The following is a 20,103-nucleotide window of genomic DNA, read 5'->3' on the forward strand; positions in this document are numbered from 1 at the left end:
CTGCTCTTTTTGGCAATATTATAAGCCCCTTCCTTTGATCTAATATTATCTTTAACTTCTCTTGTTATCCACGATTGGACCACTTTTCCTGTGGGGTTTTTGTGCCTTAATGGAATGTTTGTTGTAAATGATGTATTAATTCTTTAAATGCTGGCCATTGCTTGTCTACCGTCATACCTTTTAATGTAGTTTCCCAATCTCCCTTAGCCAAACTCTCACCTCATACCTACATAGTTTCCTTTATTTAGATTTAAGACCCTAATTTCAGATTTAACTGAATCACTTTCAAACTTAATATAAAATTCTATCATATTATGGTCACTCTTCCCTAAGGACTGCTTTACTACAAGGTTATTAATTAATCCTTTCTCATTGCACAATATTAGATCTAAAATAGCCCGTTCTCCATTGGTCCGTCAACATATTGATCCAGAAAACCATCTTGTCCATATTCTATAAATTCATCCTCCATACCATTACTGCAAATTTGGTTTGCTCAGTCTATATGTAGATTAAAGTTCCCCATGATTATTGTATTATTTTTGTTACATGCACCTCTAATTTCCTGATTTAAAATGTGCCCTACATTACTATTACTGTTTGGGCTGCTATAAACAACTCCCACCAATGTTTTCTGCCCCTTCCTGTTTCTTAGCCTTAATTGCATTCTGGAACACCAAAGGTATGAAAATCTCAAACAGAATCCCATTCACCAGACTCAGAACAAGCAGTTCCAAGGTGAATGTGCAGTTCCTTGCACTGTTCTCCAACAGCATTGCCAATTCCCTCCCCAACCCCCTGACTACAGCAACTGTGCAAGGCTGATGCTGTGCGCATATCACCTTCTGAGTCTATGTTTTAGAAAATGATCTCCAGCCTATTTTTATCAACCTCTGCTGCACATCTCCCCTGATATTTTTTTACATCATTTAGTCACTCTATCATAATTGATATGATTCATTTCTGTAATATATTTCCCTCTGAAGGTCTGAATCACTTAAACACTGTAGGGTACTATTTTATTACAAGCAGCGCAAGAGTCACCCCATTGTGTAGCTGCACATGCGTAGAAGTTGCACAGGTGCAGAAAAGATTTGTAGTGCACTCTGGGTGAACTTGGTGCAGCACAAGATTGAGCAGGAGCTGACAGGCAAACAGCAGATTAGGAATGTTCAGTATGAAACACTGGTGGTTGGCATTTATATTGTCATCAGATATAAAAAAAAAGGAATCAACGGTGAATTCTGGAAGTTCAGACATTAGAAGTAGATTTTTTTTTAAACTGATTCACCCAGAAAGCTATGCAGGACTCCACGACTACCTCAGCCTTTTTGTTAACCCCAAGGAACCACACTTTGTCACATATAATTGCATTAATATGAATATTAAATTAAAGAAGCTAATGACACTGTGACCTCAATGCCATCTAATTGTCAGCATTCAGAAGTAGCAAGTACAAATGCACATTTAATCCTTCCATGTATATGCATGTCCATGTTTCTGAATATGTATCGCACTGTTAAATGAACACCGTCAGAGTGGAGTGGCCATACAGCATGTTGAAGCTCCAATAAGCTGTGCCATGGGATGCTCGGGTGCACATTGATACCAACGGTGTGCCGGTGGAGGGAGTGAATGTTTAAGGTGGTGGATGGGGAGCCAATCAAGTGGGCTATTTTGTTCTGGATGATGTTGAGCTTCTTGAGTATTGTTGGAGCTGCACTCACCCAGGCAAGTGGAGAGTATTCCATCACACTCCTGACTTGTGCCTTGTAGATGGTGGAAAGGCTTTGGGGAGTCAGGAGGTGAGAAACTCGCCACAGAATAATCAGCCTCTGACCCGTTCTTGTGGCCACAATATTTATGTGGCTAATCCAGTTAAGTTTCTGGTCAATTGTGACCCCCAAGATGTTGATGATGGGGGATTCAGCGATGGTAATGCCGTTGAATGTCAAGGGGCGTTGGTTAGATGCTAGCTTGTTGGAGATGGTCATTGCCTGGCACTTTTGTGGCGCGAATGTCACTTACCACTTATCAACTCAAGCCTGTATGTCATCCAGGTCTTACTGCATGCGGGCATAGACTATTTCATTATCCGAGGAGTTGCGAATGGCGCTGAACACTGTGCAATCATCAGCGAACATCCTCACTTCTGACCTTATGATGGAGGGAAGGTCATTGATGAAGAAGCTGAAGATTGTTCTGCCCTGAGGAACTCCTGCAGCGATGTCCTGGGGCTGTGATGACCACTACGACCATTTTCCTTTGTGCTAGGTATGACTGCAGCCAGTGTAGAGTTTCCCCCCTGATTGCCATGGACTTCAGTTTAACTAGCGCTCCTTGTGCCACACTTGGTCAAATACTGCCTTGATGTCAAGGGCAGTCACTCTCACCTGACCTCTGGAATTCAGCTCTTTTGTCCATGTTTGGACCAAGGCTGTAATGAGGTCTGGAGCCAAGTGGTCCTGACGGAACCCAAACTGGGCATCGGTGAGCAGGTTATTGGTGAGTAAGTGCCGCTTGATAGCATTGTTGACAACACCTTCCATCACTTTGCTGATGATTGAGAGTAAACTGATGGGGCGGTAATTGGCCGGATTGGATTTGTCCTGCTTTTTGTGGACAGGACATACCTGAGCAGTTTTCCACATCGTCGGGGAGCTGCCAGTATTGTAGCTGTACTGGAACAGCTTGGCGAGAGGTGTGGAAAGTTCTGGAGCACAAGTCTTCAGCATGACAACCAGGATGTTTTTGTGGCCCATTTCCTTTGCTATATCCAGTGTGCTCAGCTGTTTCTTGATATCACATGGAGTGAATCAAATTGGCTGAAGACTGGCTACTGCGATGGTGGGGATCTCAGGAGGAGGCCGAGATGGATCACCGACTCGGCACTTCTGGCTGAAGATGGTTGCAAATGCTTCAGTCTTGTCTTTTGCACTTACGTGCTGGGCTCCGTCATCATTGAGGATGGGGATATTCCTGGAGCCTCCTCCTCCCATTAGTTGGTTAATGGTCCACCACCATTCACGACTGGATGTGGCAAAACTGCAGAACTTTGATCTGATCCATTGATCGTGGGATTGCTTAGCCCTTTCTACGATATGCTGCTTCCGCTTTTTAGCATGCATGTAGTACTGTGTTGCAGCTTCCCCAGAATGACATCTAATTTTTAGGTACACCTGGTGCTGTTCCTGCCATCCTCTTTTGCACGCCTTATTGAACCAGGGTTGGTCCCCTGGCTTGATGGTAATGGTAGAGTGAGGGATATGCCATTCCATGAGGTTACAGATTGTGGTGGAATACAATTCTGCTGCTGCTGATGGCTCACAGTGCCTCATGGATGCCCAGTTTGAGCTGCTAGATCTGTTCTTAATCTATTCCATTTAGCATGGTGGTAGTGCCACATAACACGATGGAGGGTGTCCTTAGTGTGAAGATGGGACTTCGTCTCTACAATGACAGTGCGATGATCGCTGCTACCAATGCTGTCATGGACAGATGCATCTGCGACAGGTAAATTGGTGAGGACAAGGTCAAGTAGGTTTTTCCCTCATGTTGGTTCTCTCACCACCTGCTGCAGGACCAATCTGGAGTCCTTCAGGACTCGGCCAGCTCGGTCAGTATTGGTGATACTGAGCCACTCTTGGTGAGGGAGATTGAAGTCCCCCACCAGAGTACATTCTGTGCCCTTGCTGCCCTCAGTGCTTCTTGAAGTGCTGTTCGACATGGAGGAGAACTGATTCATCAGCTGACGGAGAGCGGTAGGTGGTAATCTGCAGGAGCTTTCCTTGCCCATGCTTGATCTGAAGCCATGAGACATCATGTAGTTTGGAGTCAATGTTGAGAACTCCCAGGGCCATTCCCACCCGATTGTATACTACTGTGCCGCCACCCCTGGTGGGTCTGTCCTGCCGCTGGGACAGGACATAGCCAGGGGTGGTGATGGAGGAGACTGGGACATTCGCTGAAAGGTATGATTCTGTGAGTATGACTATGTTAGGCTGTTGCTTGACTAGTCTGTGCGACAGCTCTCCCAATTTTGGCACAGGTCTCCAGATGTTTGTGAGGAAGACTTTGCAGGGTCAGCTGGGCTGGGTGTGCCAGAATCGTACCCATAGCTGGTGCCGAGGTCGATGCCGGGTGGTCTGTCCGGTTTTATTCTTCTTACTTCTGCCAGATATAAAGAAAGAATTTGCATTTATCTAGCGCTTGTCCCATCCTCAGATCATCCCAGTGATTTTTTTTAAGTTTGTTGTTTCATAGACAAACACAGCATAATAAAGGTAACAAAACAGAATAGACAGCTTGGATGAGAAGGCCACTTTCCCACCCTTTTGGGTGCAGAGTGTAACCTAGGAAGACACCAAAAAAATGAAACAAGGAATTAAAAAATAAACACTGTTCAAACATAAACATATGATGATGTCAGCCTTGACTTAGTAGTAGCACTTTCACCTCTGAGTCAGAAGGTTTGGGGTTCAAGCCCCACTCTAAAGATATAGGCACATAATGCTGATTGATGTTGCAGTGTGCTCTGATGGTGCAACACTCTCTCACGAGTGCACTGCTAAACTGAGGTTCCATTTGTCCTCTCAGAGTCAGGGTCCTGGCCAGTATTGTGGGTGGATATTCATTCGGACGGCAGGATTAATGGGCAGACCTAAAAGATTGAGGAAACTTGGGCGTATTGTAGTTGTGCGCATAACTCACTTACACCCAAAATTCTGCGATTTTTTTAAAGCCACATAAATGTGTGTATCTAGGTGCAAATGCGAAGGAAACTCCAGACCCCAATGTTTACTGAAAAGATAACAGGAAGCTTTGCCTGCTGCCACAATTAGTAACAATTAAGCTGTTCTAAGCATCCACATAAATGCTCATCACAGGATGACAAAGATCCTTGTCGCCACACATCCTGTGGTTATCTTGGGTCATATGCAATATTTGGAACACTCTGGAACAGGGCAGTAGTGATGGCACCACTAACAACATCCATTCCTATTACATTACCATTGAAATGTCAGCCCACAGCCAGCAGCTGATGACAACTGTTTGTAATCCACGAAGTATTACAGATCCAGGCTTGTTCTCATCTTTATAACAATGGACAGTGTTCTAAGACTTCCTTTCAACCCACATTGTCCTAAACTGCATTTGATGTTAATCCAGAAATTGATAGTTTATGATAAAGGAATGTTGGTGACAGCTAGATGTCATTGTTGATAATACACAGCCCTGAAATTGTGGTTGGTGGCTTCCTGCAGGCCTCCAAACACAAAAATATTTACGAATGTACCTGGTGGCCCCAGAGGAACGAAGACTTCTACACCGAGGCCTCGATGTACAGAGCAGAGGCCCATGTATTCCAGGAGCAGTATGTGCATCCTGCGATCACAGGGCCAGACCAACCAATGAAAATGGTGGATCCCCATTCATAGTAATGACGGAGTTCACTATTATTATGAATGGGGATACCCCCCAAAACACAAACATTTTATATAAATAAGAAAAACACTTCAGATATTTAAAATTAATTGAAATTGAGTGTAATTAAATGTTTTAGACAAAAATGTATTATTTTAACTTTTTTAATATGTTTTAATAGGTGCAAAAGTTAATTTACCTTAACGGACAGGGTTATTAATATAAAAATTATTGCTAACATTTCATTTTTCTATCTTCGAAAACTCTTGTGCTGGTAAAAGCAGGCATCCCCCTACGACCTAACGCCTGCTTTTACCAGGTGTGAGAGTTTGAAGGACATTCACTGGGCAGGAGTTGGGCAAATTGCCCAACTCTCTATCCACAGAGGCCCTTCTCCCGGGGATGCGTGCAATCTGCCAAAATCAAGTTCTGGGTTTAGGCGCATGCGCAGTGCACGCCTAACCCAAATCTTGCAGGGCATCTACGGGGACATGCGCACATCGTACGCACCCGGAGAGGCAGCGATTTCAGGCCCCACATTATGGCTCTGTAGTGATGGGAATTAAAGGCAGGATAATGTCACTCCTCAGTGATGAATTCACTATTTCAGAATTTTTCACAATTCATATACACTTGCTTAACTGAAAGAAAGCAAAAATGTGGGTGGTATAGATATTATTTATAGATTATTTCATATTTAAAAAGGGAGGGTGAACGGCCAGTTGTCGTGGTGCATATAGGTACCAACGATATAGGTAAAAAACGGGATGAGGTCCAACGAGACGAATTTAGGGAGGTAGGAGCTACATTAAAAAGTAGGACCTCAAAAGTAGTAATCTCAGGATTGCTACCAGTGCCACGTGCTAGTCAGAATAGGAATTGCAGGATAGCACAGATGAATACGTGGCTTGAGGAGTGGTGCAAAAGGGAGGGATTCAAATTCCTGGGACATTGGAACCGGTTCTGGGGGAGGTGGGACCAGTATAAACTGGACAGTCTGCACCTGGGCAGGACCGGAACCAATGTCCTAGGGGAAGTGTTTACTAGTGCTGTTGGGGAGGAGTTAAACTAATATGGCAGGGGGATGGGAACCTATGCAGGGAGTCAGAGGGAAATAAAATGGAGTCAGAAGCAAAAGATAGAAAGGAGAATAGTAAAAGTGGAGGGCAGAGAAACCCAAGGAAAAAAAAAAGGGCCACATTACAGCAAAATTCTAAAGGGGCAAAGTGAGTTAAAAAGACAAGCCGAAGGCTCTGTGCCTCAATGCGAGGAGTATTCGGAATAAGGTGGATGAATTAACTGCGCAGATAGCAGTTAACGGATACGATGTGATTGGCATCACGGAGACATGGCTCCAGGGGTACCAAGGCTGGGAACTCAACATCCAGGGGTATTCAACATTTAGGAAGGATAGACAGAATGGAAAAGGAGGTGGGGTGGCATTGCTGGTTAAAGAGGAAATCAATGCAATTGTAAGGAAGGACATTAGCTTGGATGATGTGGAATTAGTTTGGGTGGAGCTACGCAATACCAAAGGGCAGAAAACGCTAGTGGGAGTTGTGTACAGGTCACCAAATAGTAGTAGCGAGGTTGGGGAGAGCATCAAACAAGAAATAAGGGAGGTGTGCAATAAAGGTACAGCAGTAATCATGGGCGACTTTAATCTACATATTGATTGGACTAACCTAACTGGTAGCAATGCAGTGGGGGAGGATTTCCTGGAGTGTATTAGGGATGGTTTTCCAGACCAATATGTCGAGGAACCAACCAGAGAGCTGGCCACCTAAACTGGGTGATGTGTAATGAGAAGGGACTAATTAGCAATTTTGTTGTGCGAGGCCCCTTGGGGAAGAGTGACCATAATATGGTAGAATTCCTTATTAAGATGGAGGGTGACAAAGTTAATTTGGAAACTAGGGTCCTGAACTTAAGGAAAGGTACCTTCGACGCTATGAGGCGTGAATTGGCTAGAATAGACTGGCAAAGGATACTTAAACGGTTGACGGTGGATAAGCAATGGCAAACATTTAAAAATCACATGGATGAACTTCAGCAATTGTACATCCCTGTCTGGTGTAAAAAATAAAACGAGGAAGGTGGCTCAACCATGGCTAACAAGGGAAATTAAGGATAGTGTTAAAGCCAAGGAAGAGGCATATAAATTGGCTAAAAAAAGAAACAAACCTGAGGACTGGGAGAAATTTAGAATTCAATAGAGGAGGACTAAGGGTTTAATTAAGAGGGGGAAAATAGAGTATGAAAGGAAGTTAGCAGGGAACATAAAAACTGACTGCAAAAGCTTCTATAAATATGTGAAGAGAAAAAGATTAGTGAAGACAAACGTAGATCCCTTGCAGTCAGATTCAGATGAATTTATAATGGGGAACAAAGAAATGGCAGACAAATTGAACCAATACTTCGGTTCTGTCTTCACGAAGGAAGACACAAATAACCTTCCAAATGTACTAGGTGACAGTGGGTCTAGTGAGATGGAGGAACTGAACGATATCCTTATTAGGCAGGAAATTGTGTTAGGGAAATTGATGGGATTGATGGCCTGATAGTCTGCATCCCAAAGGAAGTGGCCCTCGAAATAGTGGATGCATTGGTGATCATTGTCCAACAGTCTATCGACTCTGAATCAGTTCTTATGGACTGTAGTGTAGCTAATGTAACACCACTTTTTAAAAAAGGAGGGAGCGAAAACGGGTAATTATGGATCGGTTAGCCTAACATCAGAAGTGGGGAAAATGTTGGAATCAATCATTAAGGATGAAATAGCAGCGCATTTGGAAAGCAGTGACAGGATCGGACCAAGTCAGCATGGATTTATGAAAGGGAAATCATGCTTGACGAATCTTCTGGAATTTTTTGAGGATGTAACTAGCAGAGTGGACAAGGGAGAACCAGTGGATGTGGTGTATTTGGACTTTCAAAAGGCTTTTGACAAGGTCCCGCACAAGAGATTGGTGTGCAAAATCAAAGCGCATGGTATTGGGGATAATGTACTGACGTGGATAGAGAACTGCTTGACAGACAGGAAGCAGAGAGTTGGGATAAACTGGTCCTTTTCAGAATGGCAGGCAGTGCCTAGTGGAGTGCCACAGGGTTCAGTGCTGGGACCCCCGCTCTTTACAATATACATTAATGATTTAGATGAAGGAATTGAGTGTAATATCTCCAAGTTTGCGGATGACACTAAACTGGGTGGCGGTGTGAGCTGTGAGGAGGACGCTTAGAGGCTGCAAGGTGACTTGGCTAGGTTAGGTGAGTGGCCAAATGCATGGCAGATGCAGTATAATGTGGATAAATGTGAGGTTATCCATCTTAGTGGCAAAAACACTAAGGCAGAATATTATCTGAATGGTGGCAGATTAGGAAAAGGGGAGGTGCAACGAGACCTGGGTGTCATGGTTCATCAGTCACTGAAAGTGGGCATGCAGGTACAGCAGACGGTAAAGAAGGCAAATAGTATGTTGGCCTTCATAGGTAGGGGATTTGAGTATAGGAGCAGGGAGGTCTTCCTGCAGTTGTACAGGGTCTTAGTGAGGCCTCACCTGGAATATTGTGTTCAGTTTTGGTCTCCTAATCTGAGGAAGGACGTTCTTGCTATTGAGAGAGTGCAGCAAAGGTTTACCAAACTGTTTCCAGGGGTGGCTGGACTGTCATATGAGGAGAGACTGGATCGACTGGGCCTTTATTCACTGGAGTTTAGAAGGATGAGAGGGAATCCCATAGAAACGTATAAGATTCTGATGGGACTGGACAGGTTAGATGCGGGAAGAATGTTCCCGATGTTGGGGAAGTCCAGAACCAGGCGACATAGCCTTAAGAGGTAGGCCATTTAGGACTGAGATGAGGAGAAACTTCTTCACTCAGAGAGTTGTTAACCTGTGGAATTCCCTGCCGCAGAGAGTTGTTGATGCCAGTTCATTGGATATATTCAAGAGGGAGTTAAATATGGCCCTTACGGCTAAGGAGATCAAGGGGTATGAAGAAAACGCAGGAAAGGGGTACTGAAGGAATGATCAGCCATGATCTTATTGAATGGCGTGGCAGGCTCGAAGAGCCGAATGGCCTACTCCTGCACCTATTTTCTATGTTTCGTTATTTCTATATACAGATGCTATCTTCATGACTTTTTCTGTAGAATATGAGATCATCTTAAAAATAAAAGCAACCATTCAAGTATGTTTTTCTGATTATTAAACTTATTTCCAGTTATACCATAGAGCTGCGGAACATAGGCAGTAACAAGGAGCCATTTGATTGAATTATGTGATTATGTATAAAATCTATTTTATAACTGAAAACTAGTCTGTTCTAATCAAACAGTACAATATCATGTGCAGTACATGTTACAATTTGGGTTGGAATTTCACTGTACTTTCTTTACTTTTCTCCCTACAGCCAATTTTACAAAAGTAACACCAGACCCCACATCAAACAAACTTTGACTCATGGTGTTCTCCATTTGTTCTGAGTTCCCTCCTATTTACATTATTCATAAATAACAAGGATGATAGCATTCATAATACTAATCATTATTCATTATGGCCTAGAAGTTGGGTACTACCCCGTAACACTCACAAGGAGTGTGATTTTGCGCCAGGCGCAGAAGTCTCAGCCCTCGCAATAATTTGGGGGTAAGGAAGTGATGCGCTACGATCACTCAAATAGAGTGCCAGGCTGAGCGATTGTGGCACTGATCCCACAACCAAAGCGCCAATGGAGCGGGAAGCGAAATGGGAGGTTTTTTTCCAGTAGCAGCCGGCTACCTCCCCTTTAAATTTCGCCCCAGTAGTGACCGGCTGCTGGGTACATGTCCCCTGAAGCTGTCAATGTTATCGCCCGGTGCAGCTTCAGAGGAAAAAACCCAATTTAGGTGCTGGGACGCTAACGGGGCGATGCGCAAGGCGATGATGTCATGATCTCCAGGCAAACTAACCGGATCTCCTGGGGGCACGAACAGGTGGTGCAAATGCACTCAATTTCTCCCCCTATGAGTCTTGACACTATAAGCTGGTGGTTACCAAACTCGTCCCTTCTCAGCATTCATGGGGATCGCTTCCCCTTGTAATTTGATTGCAAGTATTCATAAGCACTGTGAGCATACATCTCTCATTATTTTACTATCAGGATGTGTTTAACTGTCACCCAGCACAGAAGGATTGCGCATTGGGTCAGCTAGACTTGCAACAGGAATCACCAAATGTCAATAGAGAGCGGGATCTCTGGCCAACTGTTTTTCCTTCACTAACTTAGTGGAACTGATGCCACTTGCCGTGTCCTGACCACTGCACATGCTTTTTGTTTTGTTCGTTCCTAGGATGTGGGCGTCACTGGCAAAATCAGCATTTATTGCCCATCCCTAACTACCCTTGAAAAGGTGATGGTGAGCTGCCTTCTTGAACCACTGCAGTCCATGTGGTGAAGGTACTCCCACAGTGTTATTAGAGAGGGAGTTCCAGGAATTTGATCCAGCGACAATATATTTCCAAGTCTGAATGGTGTATAACTTGGAGGGGAATGTGCAGGTGATGGTGTTCTCATGCACCTGATGCACTTGTCCTTCTATGTGGTAGAGGTTGCAGGTTTGGGAGGTGCTGTCGAAGAAGTCTGGGCGAGTTGCTGTAGTGCATCTTGTAGATGATACACAATGCAGCCACGGTGGAGAAAGTAAATATTTAAGGTGGTGGTTGCGGTGCCAATCAAATGGGCTGCTTTGTCCTGAAGAGCTTCTTGCCTGTTGTTGGAGTTGCACTCATCTAGGCAAGTGGAGAGTATTCCATTACATCCCCGAGTTATGCCTTGTAGATGGTGGAAAGGCTTTGGGGAGTCAGGAGATGAGGTGAGAGAATTGGATAAACACTTGAAGGGGAAAATAATTACAGGGCTATGGGGAAAGAGCAAGGGAGTGGGACTAATTGGATAACTCTACAAAAGTGCTGGAACATTCACGAAGAGCCCTTTTGTGTGCTGTACCATGTTATAATGCGGAGTCGACATCTCTTGCAGCTCACAGCAAGCAAGAAAACATTCGCTCCACCGCTCACACCGCCCCACAGCCTGAGTGCTGTCGGCTCTGTGCCCCTGCGCGGGCTCGAGGAGCAACAGACGATCAAGTTGTTCAACAGAGGGCGTTCTTCCCAGCGCCGCGTGTGATTGGTGCGTGATGACGGCAGCGTCAATCCACGTTTGGATTGTGCGGTCGCTGTATATTTACGTTGCTAGGAAACGCCGTTGTATCAATAAACAAAGAAGCAAGTCGAGCCTCGCACTCCCGTTTGCAGTGTGTGCCTCACTCAGCAGCAAGGCGCCGCTGAGAGATGGGGCATGCAGCAAGTGGTAACGTTAAAATAATACCGGTTAAACCCGATGAGAATAAACGAGTGTCAAACGCTGCCACCCTGCGAAAAGCACAAAGGTACTACATTCACATACACGTTCTTGATCACTTCTTCATTCAAATGTTAGGTAAACATTATTGAACGCTAGTTAGATGGGTTAACAACAACTTATATTTGTATAGCGCCTTTAACGTAGCAACACGTCCCAAGGCGCTTCACAAGAATGTTGAGATCAGAAATAAAAGAGGGCGTGCACTTTGGTGCTAAGTTATATTGTGGTCTGAATTAGCGTTTGATATACTTCGTAAAATTGTTCTGTATAACTAAATAATAATCGTTTATTTATTTTGCTTGCTTATTTACAGCATAGCACAGGCTAACAGCCGTGGAAAGGAAACTCCAAATTACATTGATGACTTGGTGAGAATACAAATTATCACGGTTTTTGTCAGTTGTTCCATTTTAGTTTGATCCAGAACATAATTTTATAGAACATATTGCATATAAGACCTTCACTTAATTGTGTTATGTTGAGGCAAGAATAAACAGCAACAACTTGCATTTATAAAGCGCTTTTAACGTAGCAAAACGTCCCAAGGAGTTTAACAAGAGAATTATCAATAAAAAATAATTGACACTGAGCCACAAAAGGAGTTATTAGGACAGGTAACCAAATGAGGTAGGTATTAAGGAGCATCTTAAAGGAGGAGCGAGAGGTATAGAGGTGGAGATGTTTAGGGAGGGAATTCCAGAGTTTAGGGCCAAGGCAGCTGGCCACCAATGGTTGAATGATTAAAACTGGGGAGGCTTGTAGGGCTGAAGAGGATTACAGCAATAGGGAGAGTCGAAGCCATGGAGGGATTTGAAAACAAGGATTAGGATTTTAAAACTGAGGTGGTCCTGGACCGGGAGCCAGTGTAGGTCAGCAAGCATGGATGAATGAAACATAGAAACATAGAAACATAGAAAATAGGTGCAGGAGTAGGCCATTTGGCCCTTCGACCCTTCAAATGAAGTGGCAGCCAAAATTCGCACGCAGATAGACACAGGCGGAGAAACTAAAAAAAAAATTCAAATTACATTGTAAATAATGCAATAAGGAGTATACAATAGTAAAATCAGTATCATAAAGATTAATTCTAATTAAACAAAATTAAATAATATATACGATAATTATAAATTAAGTTAAAATTAGAAAATCAGCAATTGAAGCAAATTAAATCAATTATTAGCTTTCTTTAAGATTCATCCCCTGTCCAGTGATTCAATTAATATGGAAGAACCAATCACCGTCCTCCATCCTTGTGATGTCATAATGTCATTACTTTTTATTTCTCATTTTCTCCCCTTGACAGGACCTGTAATAGTTCCAGACTCACGCTGCCTCCGTTGTCAGGGTGTCACTTATGTTTAAAACTCCCTCCAGCTGCTCCAGGCTTGAGCTGCCTCCGTTGTCAGGGAGACGCTTATGTTTAAAACTCCCTCCATCTGCTCCAGGCTCGAGCTGCCTCTGTTGTCAGGGAGACGCTTATGTTTAAAACTCCCTCCATCTGCTCCAGGCTTGCGCTACCTCCGTTGTCAGGGAGACGCTTATGTTTAAAACTCCCTCCAGCTGCTCCAGGCTTGAGCTGCCTCCATTGTCAGGGAGATACTTGTGTTTAAAACTCCCTCCATCTGCTCCTGGCTTGAATTGATGACAACTAATACATCCACTATCACTATAGCCACCTCTTTCAAAATCCTAGGATGTAGGTCATCAGGTCCAGGGGATTTATCGGCTTTCAGTCCCATGTACTATTTTTTATTCTAATCATTTCTTTCAGTTCCTCATTCTCGCTAGACCCTTGATTCTCCACTATTTCCAGGAGGTTTTTTGCATCTTCTTCCGTGAAGACAGACACAAAGTATTTGTTTAAATTCCCTGCCATTTTCTTATTCCCCATTATAATTTCTCCCGTCTCAGATTGCAAGGGCCCCACATTTACTTTCGCTAATCTTTTCCTTTTTACATACCAATAGAAGCTTTTACAGTCTGTTTTATGTCTCTCGCTAGTTTACTCTCATATTCTATTTTCCCTTTATTTATTAATTTCTTGATCCTCCTTTGCTGAATTCTAAATTGCTCCCAATCCTCAGGCTTACTGCTCTTTTGGCAACATTATAAGCCTTTTCCTTTGATTTTTTAATCCTATCTTTAACTTCTCTTGTTAGCCATGGTTGACTACTTTTCCTGCAAAGTTTTTGTGCCTTAATGGAATGTATATTTTTTGTAAATTATGTATTAATTCTTTAAATAGTAGCCATTGCTCATCTACCATCATTTTAATGTAGTTTCCCAACCTACCTTAGCCAACTCGCCCCTCATACCTACATAGTTTTCTTTGTTTAAATTTAAGACCCTAGTTTTGGATTTAACTATATCACTTTCAATCTTAATATAAAATTCTATCATAGTATGGTCATTTTTCCCTAAGTGCCTCTTTACTACAAGGTTATTAATTAACTCTCTCATTGCACAATATTAGATCTAAAATAGCCTGTTCCCTGGTTGGTTGCTCAACATTCTGATCTGGAAAACTATCTTGTATACATTCCATGAATTTGTCCTCCATGCTATTATTGCAAATTTGGTTTACTCAGTCTATATGTAGATTAAAGTCCCCCATGATTACCATATTACTACCCTTGTTACATGCACCTACATTACAACTACTGTTCGGGGGCCTATAAACAACACCCATCAAATAAAAACAGAAAATTCTGGAAATACTCAGCAGGTCAGGCAACATCTGTGGGGAGAGAAACGGGTTCTGACAAAAGGTCATCGACCTGAAACGTTAATTCTGTTTCTCTCCTCTTATTCTTTTCTGCTCTAAGGAGAACAACCCCAGCTTCTCCAGTCTTTCTATATAATTGTAATCCCTCATCCCTGGAACCATTCTCTTCTGTACCCTCTACAAAACCTTCACGTCCTTCCAAAAGTGTGGTGTCCACAATTGGACACAATACTCCAGCTGGGGTTGAACTAGTGTTTTATATAGGTTTAGCATAACTTCCTGGCTTTTGTACTCGATGTCTCTATTTATAAAGCACAGGATCCCATATGCTTTATTAATGAATGAAACACTAATGAAGGAAACATGTATAATTTGCTCACAACCTCATCCCTCGTGAGTTATGCGATCTTCTTCACAAATAAATAAAAAAATATCTTCGGCTACTATATTTATTTGCTTTCAGAATGTCGGCAACACTGGCAAGATTGCAAGTGTTGGTGAGCCTTCTTGTGTCATTACAGTCCTCTGTGTTGATGGTGCCCCCATGATAGTGAATAGCTTTAGAGAACTTTAAGTGTAGACTAGACTGGGTAGAGGTGGTAGGTTTCTATTACTAAATCAGTTGTGATTTCACAACAAAACAGCAGCTATCTTGGTCATTTATTCTGATGCAAGGCTACACATTATCAGATTTATTGAATTAACTTTCACATCACACCATCATGAGATTTGAATTCATAATATTGGGGTTACTAGTCCAGTACCCCAACCACTACACTACCTATACCCACACTCATACTGCCATAATGTCCTGTTCAGTAGCTTGTATTTATTTTACCACTGTAAAACATCATCACCTCTATGAATAGAGGATATATAATATCCAGCCACAATCTATGATAAAAAGATCCATAAATGAGCAAGACGAACAATTCATGAGTGGAAAAAGCCACAAGTGACCTATAGTTGCTCCATGAGTGTAAATATTTATTGTATGTTGTGGCTAGGTAAAATGCTTATTTAAGTTCTAATGCTTAAAGTAGGTTTTTCCAACTGAAAAATTGAATAATTTTGTACTTTATGTTACACTAGAAAATAAGTTGAAGTGCTTTATTATGTTGCTTTGTGACTTTATGGGGGAAAAAATTCCGTTACGCCCCGTTTAGGGGCAGGAACACTCACCAGGCGCAGAAGTCTCGCCTCTCGTGAGAAATTGGGTTAATGCCCCCGAAAGGATGGAGTGCAAAATAACACGCTCCACTTCCTTTCTAGGGTGGTAGTGGGGCAGGCGCATCGGAAGTGGGGCGCAGCGCTACACACAGGGCCATTTAGCACTGCCGCATAGGAGGGGCTCTTTCCTTAATTAAAGGGAAGGGCCCAAGCTGCAAACTCTGCAGTAATGAAAGGGTCCAACTGGACCACCGGAGAGCGGGGGTGCTTTGCTAACAGCCCGGCACACAAGCAGAGTGCCAGGCTGAACGATCGCTGCATGGACCCCACATTAAAAGTGCCAACTGAGCACAGGACAAAATCGGCATAATTTTTTTTAAAGGCCCACACCTCTCCTTTAACTTGCGCCCCATGAGCAGGCAGCCACCCTGTGCATATCCCCTGAAGCTGTCGCTGGTATCGCCGCTGTGCAGCTTCAGGGGGTGATACCCAATTTCGGGTCCGGGACGCTAACGGGGCATTGCACACAGTGATGACGTTGTCATTGCCGGCGGAGCGGGACGCTATGGGTTACTACCGCTGCTAAACTCCCGCGGAATTTAATGGGTGTCTTTAGTGGCACAGCGGCCGGGCCAAAAGCCCAGGCGCGCTAACAAATGACCCAAATTTCTAGACCTATATGTTTTCTTTAACCCTGGTGTTTTTCCACATGGTGGTGATAACATAATTTAATGGATCTATACAGGCCTGGTTCTTTAATTCATTCTACATTTTACAAGTGGCAATCAATCTATTCATTATGCAGGACAATTGATTCTTTTGACTTGCATGCTAGATGTGTTGTGCAAAAAATAAATAAAAGTTACACAACTGGTGTTAAGATACATCAATTGAGAAAGGTGATAGCATGGCCTTGATCAGTGCCATGCTTTGTGCTGTAGAAATGCTGATTTATTTACTTTTTCAGATACAAGGTTTAAACTTCACACAGATTGGTTCTATCCCAGATACAGCAGAAGTAGAAAGCGAACTGCAAGAGGCAGAAGAAAAAGCAAGAATGCTAACAAAAGAGGTAAATCATTTTGGATATGTTAAAGTGAAATTTATAAAAGCAAAATTAATCCTCAATATTTTTTCATTGTGTAACATGTGTACCAAAAGTTATATGTCCACAAATGTTAGTAAGCTAACCATACAAGGATATTTAGTCGAAGTTTGATTTTTAATCTTATATGCTTATTACCTGCTTTAGTGTTTATTTAGGTGCAAGCTATTATTAATAAACTGCCCTTTATCACAATCTCTATTACATTGTACATTTACAGGGTCGGAATTTTTACAGCTCCGGAAAATATTCGAAGTATCTTCCATTTACTGTTATAGTATTGCTATTTATAAGTACAGTTATTATTAGATTCAAGCAGTGAGAAAAGCTGTTAAGTTATCTTATATTTTGGAAACAAACAAAGAAATATTTTTAATTAAAAGTCATTTTCAATAGTTAAAATTTCAATAATTGCTGCATTGCTGAGCGGTTCTGCTGATATAGATTTTGTATTGAATTCATTATTTCAAAGTCATAGAAACATAGAAACATAGAAAATAGGTGCAGGAGTAGGCCATTCGGCCCTTCGAGCCTGCACCATCATTCAATGAGTTCATGGCTGAACATGCAACTTCAGTACCCCATTCCTGCTTTCTCGCCATACCCCTTGATCCCCCAAGTAGTAAGGACCTCATCTAACTCCTTTTTGAATATATTTAGTGAATTGGCCTCAACAACTTTCTGTGGTAGAGAATTCCACAGGTTCACCACTCTCTGGGTGAAGAAGTTTCTCCTCATCTCGGTCCTAAATGGCTTACCCCTTATCCTTAGACAATGACCCCTGGTTCTGGACTTCCCCAACATTGGGAACATTCTTCCTGCATTTAACCTGTCGAAACCCGTCAGAATTTTAAACGTTTCTATGAGATCCCCTCTCATTCTTCTGAACTCCAGTGAATACAAGCCCAGTTGATCCAGTCTTTCTTGATATGTCAGTACCGCCATCCCGGGAATCAGTCTGGTGAACCTTCACTGCACTCCCTCAATAGCAAGAATGTCCTTCCTCAAGTTAGGAGACCAAAACTGTACACAATACTCCAGATGTGGCCTCACCAAGGCCCTGTACAACTGTAGTAACACCTCCCTGCCCCTGTACTCAAATCCCCTCACTATGAAGGCCAACATGCCATTTGCTTTCTTAACCGCCTGCTGTACCTGAATGCCAACCTTCAATGACTGATGTACCATGACACCCAGGTCTCGTTGCACCTCCCCTTTTCCTAATCTGTCACCATTCAGGTAATAGTCTGTCTCTCTGTTTTTACCACCAAAGTGGATAACCTCACATTTATTCACATTATACTTCATCTGCCATGCATTTGCCCACTCACCTAACCTATCCAAGTCACTCTGCAGCCTCATAGCATCCTCCTCGCAGCTCACACTGCCACCCAACTTAGTGTCATCCGCAAATTTGGAGATAGTACATTTAATCCCCTCGTCTAAATCATTAATGTACAATGTAAACAGCTGGGGCCCCAGCACAGAACCTTGCGGTACACCACTAGTCACTGCCTGCCATTCTGAAAAGTACCCATTTACTCCTATTCTTTGCTTCCTGTCTGCCAACCAGTTCTCAATCCACGTCAGCACACTACCCCCAATCCCATGTGCTTTAACTTTGCACATTAATCTCTTGTGTTGGAATGTTGGAAAATGACTGTCAATGCATGCACTATTTCCAAGGCCACCTCCTTAAATACTCTGGGATGCAGACCATCAGGCCCTGGGGATTTATCGGCCTTCAATCCCATCAATTTCCCCAACAAAATTTCCCGACTAATAAGGATTTCCTTCAGTTCCTCCTTCCTACTAGACCCTCTGACCCCTTTTATATCCGGAAGGTTGTTTGTGTCCTCCTTAGTGAATACCGAACCAAAGTACTTGTTCAATTGGTCTGCCATTTCTTTGTTCCCCGTTATGACTTCCCCTGCAGGGGACCTACGCTTGTCTTTACTAAACTTTTTCTCTTTACATATCTATCGAAACTTTTGCAGTCCGTTTTCATGTTCCCTGCAAGCTTCCTCTCGTACTCCATTTTCCCTGCCCTAATCAAACCATTTGTCCTCCTCTGCTGAGTTCTAAATTTCTCCCAGTCCCCGGGTTCGTTGCTATTTCTGGCCAATTTGTATGCCACTTCCTTGGCTTTAATACTATCCCTGATTTCCCTTGATAGCCACGGTTGAGCCACCTTCCCTTTTTTATTTTTACGCCAGACAGGGATGTACAATTGTTATAGTTCATCCATGCGGTCTCTAAATGTCTGCCATTGCCCATCCACTGTCAACCCCTTAAGTATCATTCGCCAATCAATCCTAGCCAATTCACGCCTCATACCTTCAAAGTTACCCTTCTTTAAGTTCTGGACCATGGTGTCTGAATTAACTGTTTCATTCTCCATCCTAATGTAGAATTCAACTATATTATCGTCACTCTTCCCCAAGGGGCCTTGCACAACGAGATTGCTAATTAATCCTCTCTCATTACACAACATCCAGTCTAAAATGGCCTCCCCCCTAGTTTGTTCCTCGACATATTGGTCTAGAAAACCATCCCTTATGCACTCCAGGAAATCCTCCTCCACCGTATTGCTTCCAGTTTGGTTAGCCCAATCTATATGCATATTAAAGTCACCCATGATAACTGCTGCACCTTTATTGCATGCACCCCTAATTGCCTGTTTGATGCCCTCCCCAACATCACTACTACTGTTTGGAGGTCTGTACACAACTCCCACTAACATTTTTTGCCCTTTGGTGTTCTGAAGCTCTACCCATATAGATTCCACATCATCCAAGCTAATGTCCTTCCTAATTATTGCATTAATCTCCTCTTTAACCAGCAATGCTACCCTACCTCCCTTTCCTTTTATTCTATCCTTCCTGAATGTTGAATACCCTTGGATGTTGAGTTCCCAGCTCTGATCATCCTGGAGCCACGTCTCTAATCCCAATCACATCATATCTGTTAACATCTATTTGCACAGTTAATTCATCCACCTTATTACGGATACTCCTTGCATTAAGACACAAAGCCTTCAGCCTTGTTTTTTTAACACCCTTTGTGCTTTTAGAATTATGATGTAGTGTGGCCCTTTTTGTTTCTTGCCTTTGTTTACTTGGCCTTCCACTATTGCTTTTTACCTTTCTACCATCTGTTTCTGACTCCATATTACTTCGCCCTGTCTCGCTGCATAGGTTCCCATCCCCCTGCCATATTAGTTTAAACACTCCCGAACTGCCGAAGTCCTATAACAAAGACACGCAACACTTCTCTC

At 42.9% G+C, this 20,103-nt stretch overlaps 1 protein-coding gene across 1 annotated transcript in view; it reads left to right on the forward strand.

Moving 5' to 3' along the window:
• The first annotated feature begins 11,696 nt into the window (after nt 1–11,696).
• LOC139227240 (coiled-coil domain-containing protein 192-like) overlaps nt 11,697–20,103 on the forward strand; it is a 104,995-nt gene continuing 96,588 nt past the window's right edge. Inside the window, exons 1-3 of the mRNA XM_070858266.1 lie at nt 11,697–11,851; nt 12,140–12,194; nt 16,689–16,793. Coding sequence (XP_070714367.1) covers nt 11,754–11,851; nt 12,140–12,194; nt 16,689–16,793 — 258 coding nt within the window. The 5' untranslated portion in view covers nt 11,697–11,753. The remainder of the gene's footprint in view (nt 11,852–12,139; nt 12,195–16,688; nt 16,794–20,103) is intronic.

This window comes from Pristiophorus japonicus, chromosome 1, assembly GCF_044704955.1.
Source record: "Pristiophorus japonicus isolate sPriJap1 chromosome 1, sPriJap1.hap1, whole genome shotgun sequence".
Classification (NCBI taxonomy): Eukaryota; Metazoa; Chordata; class Chondrichthyes; family Pristiophoridae; genus Pristiophorus; species Pristiophorus japonicus.